General features: G+C 36.3%; 1 protein-coding gene across 1 annotated transcript; it reads left to right on the top strand.

Annotated features, from left to right (window-relative positions):
• Positions 1–3428: 3428 nt before the first annotated feature.
• On the top strand, positions 3429–5280 carry LOC113096490 (transcription factor Sox-11-like). Its single transcript, XM_026261893.1, is given in 2 exon segments — positions 3429–4751; positions 4753–5280. Coding segments are annotated over 2 exon segments (1002 nt in total). The 5' UTR covers positions 3429–3800; the 3' UTR covers positions 4804–5280.
• The last annotated feature ends 3337 nt before the right edge of the window (positions 5281–8617 follow it).

Raw genomic sequence — 8617 nt, 5'->3', positions numbered from 1 at the left:
CTCTCTTTTACTGGAGAAATTGGCAGTTGTTGGTCGTGACCACTCTTTTGGCCTCTTTTACTAAACAGTGGTGCACTTTAGGGCTAGACAAGGGAGCTGTTGATTGTGTTAGTGTGTCATGTGATAGACATTTCTGAGAAGTGTCAGACATCAGCTGTTTACATTAATGACAAGTACTCAGGTGTCAAATGTCTGTTAAACACCAGAATCTTGAGGGAGTGAAAGAAGTTTGACACCCTACAGCCACAGTAGCATTGGTTTGTGAGTGTGAAACAATAACGCTATACAGAATGTGTCTGTTGAGGAAGAAGGTTTGAAACTGTAGCTTGCTAAGGTATAATTATATATTAAAGAAAAAAAGAAAGAAAGAAATAACATTTTAACCAGAGATAGATTTTCTGGCACAAAAAAGTTTTTAAACAAACGAACTAATTCTAAAATAGTGCTGAAAATACACTCTAAGGGGCTGGTTATACGACACCATTTTCAACTAAAAATACAAAACATTTGACACATTTTGGCCATTCATTTAGACAATAATTGTGCTTTTGGGGCCTGAAAAAAAGGCGAACTTCTGATAATGGGTTTCAAAATGCAAGAGTTTGTAAACAATACTATTATCATCTGTGTGTAAACTATAAACATTTGTAAAAATGGTGCACATTCGTATTACATGTTCAGTCTATGAGGATGCATGAGTTTCTTTACAAAATGACATCACAAACTACTGGTCTGGCGTGAATAATACATTTTTAGTTCTTAATAAGTTATAAGTAGTCCTAAATTCTGTGCAGAGACTCGTGGGTTAGTAAATATTTTTATTATTATTATTTTTTTTTTTTTTTTTTATCTGAATGAGCTAATTTACTAAAAACAATACTATATATGAAAGAGGACAATAAAAAGTCTGTCATTAAAACTTTACTATACAGTATTACTAAGCTAATAGAAAAAAAACATTTTTATTTCAGTTAGTAGTCTCACTTTTTTCAGTTTTTGCTTTCCAACACGGTTACAATAGATGTACAGTGTTACTATCCATTCTCCACAGGCTTTATCAAGACTGACCTTAAAAAAAACAAGCAGTCACTTTTTGACATCTCTACATGTGGAAGAATTGACAATAAATCAGACTTGACTTGACTCTAAATAACATTAACAACACCATCCAGATGTGTTCCCTTTGTCATAGCATCTCTGGATAGCATGCAAATATCTGTACCATCCACAAACTACTCAGGTGATCACTCAATTTGCATAAAAATACCATTTCAAGGCAAGAACCACTTCATGAAAGCAAGAACAATATTCAGGAATGTGTTTTTTAAATGAGAAGTTTATTTGGTTCTCCATAGGCCCCTATAACAACCCCTTTTCCTGGCCATTGTTAGATAGCAGTCAGAGGAGAACCAACTGTCTAGAGGCTGTGCATTGGAGATGGATCCATGCATCTGCAGCATCAGATATTGATTTATGCTTCAATGCTCTTGCACAGAAACAGCTGTTTCAAAGAGTTTAGATAACTGAGGGAATATTTTATGAGGCAGATAGATTTATTTTATTTGATCAGTTTATTTTATGTGTTAAATCAATACAACAAAATACAGAATATTTATTATTTTGTGAAATAAACAAACGCATGCATAAACTTTTTTGATTCATTGCATATTCACAATGGATATTTTAAAGAGGTCTTTTTAAGCAAAGCGGGTTGTCATATAGCCAGTCATAATAATGATGCTTCTATTCAACATAATATTTGAACTCTAGATATATTTCTTTTGGAAGAGCAGTGTGAGTTGTAAAATGCATAATCGGATGCACATGTGGACAGCAACAACAAAGACCACCAATGCTTATCTTGTTGACTTAACTATTCTTTTTGGCACTTGTAGGGTTTGTGTGCAAGTGTATGTGAAGTTTTGTCTGCCTTGTTTGAACCAAATATCCCACAAGGATAGCAAAACCTGTAATCACCTATCAGACAATGATCCCCACATCGAAAACAGTCTAATAAACATGCTATACAATGTCTTAATGAAAATGTAAAAAAATAGCAAAAATGTCTGTGAGGGTCAAGTTAGGTTGAGAAAGTATAATTGGGTAAAAAAAAGTCTCTGCCATGATAGAAAAACAAATATGTTGTGTGTGTTTGGTGTGTTTTGTGCAGCAGTCAAAGGAGAGAGGATGTCTCAGATTTCCCTGCACAGAGACCCTCCCTTTTTCAGGATGACTCACACCTCTGCAGTGGCTGACACTCTCACCTCATTCACAGCCCTTAATGAGCCATGCTAATGAGCGGCACATCAATAGGCAGCTTTGATTTTCACCTCTGTTTGTGAGCCTATCACATGAACGATGATGTAACAGACTGAACCAATGCAAGAGAGCAGACCCAAACCATAGATACCTGTTCATTCAACATTTCTTCTCATTCAACAGCAGAGGCGGATGACTTGGCTTCTGATTTATATACGACACTGTAGATTTTTTATTTATTTTTTTTTTTTCTTAAAACAATATATATGACCTTAAGATTTTAAATAGGCTTTAAATAAATTTGAGAGACTGGGGTCATGTTTTTGGTCACTCAGAGAGCAGATTGCTTCTGTGAGCTTGTCATATGTGCTCAAGCCTTACCTTTTTATGCAAAATTTGTCTCATGTCCACTGCTCAGGGCAGTTTCTTCCATCATCAGAGGTGAGGGTGATGTAAGGTCTCTGAAGGGCTAGTGATTGCCCTCTATGGGACATATAACAGGAAGCACTGGCCGATGCATCATTTCAAGTAACATTGTTGACTGCAAACCACAATGTGCAGCGAACTATCCTGCCTTTTTTGATATTGGTAAATGATTATTATTAAATGCAGAATAATAAAACTGTATTATTGTAAAACCACTGTAGTTTTTTTAACGTAGTCCTATATGTTTTTTTCTTTCTCTTTTTTTTCTCTCTGTTTAAATTTTTTAAGCCTTGAAAGAGCTTCCAATTTCCTCTATACACCATAAAACAGTCATAGAAATGACAGCATTTTTTTTCCAAGATTAAATTAAATGTAGATTTTTTTTTTTCCCCTGCTTTTTTTTCCTCCTGATTTTAACACATTTTATATATTTCTTATAAAGGGAAGTGACAAGTAACGTCTGGGTGTAGGGAATAAATTTAATTTAACTTTTCAGCAGTGTTATTTTTTTTATCTAATTAAACACAAAAAGCAGAAGTTATAATCCATCCTAGAATTAATGTTTTATGATAAAGCTTTTCTTCCTATAAAATCATCCCAGAAGATGGAACATTTGCCCCAATTGAAAGATCACCCATGTATGAACACAGGAACAGTGTCCATGCGCCACCTTCAGTATTTTATTAAGAGAGAGACTGGAAGACAGGAAAAAAAAAACAGCTTCCATACACATATGTTTTCATAACATATGCCTCGCTTCTATAGTCTCACATAGTAAAGGATCCTGAAACATTCGGTGCGAGCGGCTTGTTTGGTTTCGCTTGCTCACGTGTTGACGTTTGCGTCCCCGTTCAGTTTATCTAGTGATATGCGCGTCTCGCGCATCGTGGGTCTAGACCGGAGCGCGTTAAGGGTTAAAGCGCGCTGCTTGGAGCCTGTAGGGCGGAGTGGAGAGGATGTGATTGGAGCGCTACTCATGATGTCATGTACATGAAAAAGCCAAGAAGTAGTTAAGAAGGCGACTTGTAACTCTGGAAAGAGTGGGTGAACCTCTGAGGCGCAGAGAGCAGACGCACGCGAGCGATATTTTGGACTGAAAACACAGAAACGGCACCATGGTGCAGCAAATGGACAACAGCGAAACGGACAGCATGTCCAGAGAAGCCACCGACTCCGACGAAAATGAATTCATGGTTTCGATAAACCCAGACTGGTGCAAGACAGCGACCGGACACATAAAGCGACCGATGAACGCGTTTATGGTGTGGTCTAAAATCGAGCGGAGAAAGATCATGGAACAGTCTCCAGACATGCACAACGCCGAGATATCCAAACGCTTGGGGAAGCGCTGGAAAATGCTGAAGGACAGCGAAAAGATACCTTTCATCAGGGAAGCCGAAAGACTCCGGCTGAAACACATGGCTGATTATCCAGACTACAAATACAGACCCAAGAAGAAACCAAAGCTGGACAGTTCCTTCAAACCATCTCCGGAGAAGTCCTTCAACAAACTGTCCAAGAACTCCAAGAAATGTCCCAAACTGAAAACGAACAAGACGGGAAGTAAATCATCTCACGGCTACGGAGATGAGTACGCGTTTAAGAGCATGAAAGTTTCAAAGACTGTTATTAAAAGTGAATTCACGGATGAAGACGACGATGACGACTCCGAAGAGGACTCTCGAGTCCGAGTGAAGGAGGAGGAGGAAGAGGATCCGATCCGAGCCTATAATGTAGCAAAGGTTCCCGCCAGCCCAACTTTGAGCTCGTCTGCGGAGTCCGAGGGCGCCAGCATGTACGAGGAGGTCCGGAACAGCAGACTCTTCTACAATTTCAAAAACATCACCAAGCAGAGCACAATGTATCCAGCATCCGTCTCACCAGCATCCTCTAGGTCGGTTTCCACTTCTTCCAGCTCGAGCGAAGACGCGGACGACTTGCTTTTTGACTTCAGTTTGAACTTCGCCTCCTCCGCGCAAAGCTCGGAGCTGGGCAACCAAAACCCGGGGAATCTCTCCCTCTCTCTGGTGGATAAGGAGTTGGAGTCTTTTAGTGAGGGCAGCCTCGGCTCCCACTTTGAATTTCCAGACTATTGCACACCTGAGCTCAGCGAAATGATAGCTGGGGACTGGCTTGAAGCGAACTTTTCTGACTTGGTTTTTACATACTAAATAAGACAACTTAATAACATACGGGAGAGGTATAATGCTCTGTTCTGTACTTATTTCCTCCACTGTCGTCTTCTGCTGGTCCACATATAGTGGCTTTGGGAAGGAGGCAAGTATGGCAAGCCATTTTAACATTTTTTTAATTATTTTTTTGTTATTTTTATTTGTAATTTTATTTTATTTTTTGTCTGTGCTTATGTTAATAGTATTTTTGTTGTTGTTGTTTTTTGTTTTTTTTTTATAATCCAAACGTGGATATACTGTTTACTTCATAGTACTTATTCCTATGCTACTAGTCACTATCCCATCATTAAAATTTCTTACTTGACTTCACACTAGTTTACTTGTCATGCAAAGACTAGTAAGAAAAAGCTTCTTAATAGTTAAATTCAGAATGCTATTAGAAACAAGTGGAATAAACACTAGTTTCTAACAATATTATTATAATAATAACTTTGAATAATATATATATATAATATAGTAATATATATATATAGTAATATATATATATATATATATATATATATATATATATATATATATATATATATTGTGCACACACAATTGGAATACGTCAAAATAGTAGCAAAGGAATAAGTTAGTAGCAGTGAAATTTAATAAGTCACTATTAAATTATTTGCAATACAAAAAAGTAATAGTAACAAAATACAGACACTAGTTAGAATGAAGGAATAAATGTTAAAATGGTTTACCATAGGAGGGGAGAGGTGTGGGGAATTAGATGCTCATGAAGCTGGTACTGTAGCAAAAAAAGAAAAAAAGTCTGCAGACCTTTTTTTTTTTCTGGCAGCATGACAGGGTTTTATGGATTTTTCTATAGGTCTACAATTACTGTTCAACTAAATCAGACCACAAAGGGGAAAATCTGAGAACTTCTATGCATCTTATACCCTCTTTGTAACTGCAGGGAGCTGAAAATGTAAAGACTGTGGACTGACTCAAAGCAAATCTGTGAACTATTACTGTTCAGGACGTTTCTTTCAATTGTTGTTTAGTCATTTCTAAATGCCAGACCTTTTTTTTTTTTTTTTTTGGGACTGATTCAGTTTACCTACTGTTTTGAAACTTAAGCAGCCTAAACCTCCTTAGAGTTGCAGCTGTTAGAGGAAGCATTTTGATACATAACAGACCTCATCTTTTTAAAAGAAAGCAAACTATTTTCGGGCATATTTTTGTACAGTTAAAAAGGGAATGTTCTTACTGGGCACTCAGTGAGTTTCAGGCACTTCTTCCCTTTATCATTTCTTTTTTTAAGCATGCAAGGGAGTCCTGGTTTAAGGATTAAGTTTAAATTAAAACTTGCATCAAAAATGCCTTGTGGTTTTAAGCTAGGTTTTGTACAGCTGTAGATCAAATTTGTTGAGTATTTGTAGAACATATGGCATTGGGAAGGGGGAAATTCAAACCACAGTGCTGGTATTAGTTTCAAGATTGTATATGTACTGTAAAATAGTAAAGTTAGGAGTTTATGTATATCATACTCGTGATATGTGGATGGGTCCCAAATCGCAGGTGTGAGACTGGATTTTTTTCTTTCTTTTTCTAATGGCACATACTGTTTCCCCTTCATTTTTTGTGCAATATATTTACTTGTAAATGCAGACCATCTTCAATTTTCTTTTTTCTTTTTTTTTTTTTTTTTTTTTTTGTTATTTTTTCTTTTTTTTTTTTTTGCATTTTTGTAGCAAAATGATGAACAGGCAGACTTTTACTCTGTCAACATCATTACTTGTCATGATGCTGAAGTCATTGATGAATAAAGAAATCAGCTGGAACTGATCGTAACTGAATATGGTCACATAGTGTGCTTTTCTGTGGAGAAAACCCCCACCGTTTCTCTTTAAACTGACCCACAAAAACTGGATAGTTGATGTCCTGCAACCAATATGAAAATGACAATTTTTTGAAAATGTGCCATAATGATCAAATAATGAATGTTGGTGGTTTGAAAAAAAAAAAAAAGGTACATTCCATATCCTCGTCTCAAACATTTTATTTTCAACTCAAGACTGCCGTCTTTTCTATTAAAAATGACAACAATAACCATATACCTGTATATTTTGTTTCTTGCACTTAAACATATTTTGTTTATTTTTATGTGGGTCTTACATGAAGTCTGTTTTGATACAAGGTTTGGAATATGATGGACTCTTTGCCAGGGAAAAATGAAGTACAAGGCAGTATTCCAAATCCTCACATTCCAAATGTGAACCTCTCTTTGACTCATCTTTTAATAAACAAATTCTTACCACGATAAAATCTCCTCTCACTTTTTTACATGAAATGGTGATGTCATTGTTTGTATTGTAATGAGTGGGCTACCAATAAAAATAGGTCAAAAAGCTTTACATAACCTGATTTTACTTTGAAAATATTAATCTGGAAACAATAAAAACCTACCAGTTTAAATCATAACAATGCCTCTGCTTCTCCCGTTCGAAGCAACGGCCCCTTTAAGAAATCAAATTTTGCGCTGTTTGAATACAGAGTCCTGTGATTGGTGGGATTTTGTGGCCTGTTGGAGTGAAGGGGAGAAACACAGCATGAATGCTCCACAGCTGCCTCTAATCACTGCCGGAGAGCCCACCTTCTCCTATGCAGCCCTCCGACGCACACTGCCCTCTTTTTTTGTACTAGTGACCAGTCATGCAGTTTAGAAAAACGGGTTATAAGCAAGAACACAGAAGCACTCTTAAATATAATCTGTCCTTAGACATTTAGAAATCAATATGCATTGAAGAAGATGATTACTGCATCATTAATGTGCTCACGGCTGCTTTTAGACCATTTCTGAAGCATGCAAATACATTAATGCACTTCTTCATTTCTTAAAGATGCAATTAGTAAATTTTGCATGGAATGCACAAAAAAATAATAATATGAAAATTAAATACCTTAATTGCAAATTAATTAAAATTTGGATACATGGCTCCTTTTCTTTCTGATGGCTGATTTCTGCCACATAATAGAATAGAATAAAGGTAATTGTGACTTTTTATCTCCCAATTCTTTGTTGTTGTTGTTGTTGGTGATTCTTAAAAAAAAAAAATATATAGAGTTAACATCAGGCAATTCTTACTCTTTCCTCAGAATTGGGTTTATATGTTGCAGTTCTGAGTTTATATCTAATAAAAATGATCTAAATGAGCAAAAAGCAGCTTTGCATACAGGTAATGAAGACACATGGCGAGCAAAGATAAATGCATTACATCATCATGATGTAATCAAAAGTGTTTAACATGCATAGATGTACTATATGTATTTTGTTTGGCCATTAAGTAAGTCAGGGCATCAGTAATAAAACATTTATCTGGCTATTACTTTACCTGACCTCTTGGTCAAAGTTACTAATGGATTCAGGGAGTGATTCCCCACAGAATATGCGCATTGATTTTGTGCTCCTCTGAAATATCTGGTCGGGCCTAATGTCACCGGAACGCAGTGAAATTAAATTAGTGACCCGTTAAATTTTTCCTCCGTTTCCTCTTTAAATAAATGGAAATTTGAAATGCTTGGGTGACATTGAGTAGGATAACATCTATCAAGCCCAGCGGTTGGAATCTGGTGACAAAACAAAAGTAATTTCCAATGCATTAATCTCTTAAATCATTCATAAAATCTGGAAAGCATGGCCAAATGCCACATGGGACATCTACATAAAGATGGTTAAAGAACATTTTTAGATAGGATTTGTTGCTCAAAATCTTAGCAAGTCTTCCTCCAAGATGATTTGAAGCTTTGAG

This window comes from Carassius auratus, unplaced genomic scaffold (genome assembly GCF_003368295.1).
Source record: "Carassius auratus strain Wakin unplaced genomic scaffold, ASM336829v1 scaf_tig00215945, whole genome shotgun sequence".
In the NCBI taxonomy this organism is placed as follows: Eukaryota; Metazoa; Chordata; class Actinopteri; order Cypriniformes; family Cyprinidae; genus Carassius; species Carassius auratus.
The sequence above is the reverse complement of the archived record's forward strand: the minus strand, read 5'-3'. Positions and strand labels throughout refer to the sequence as shown.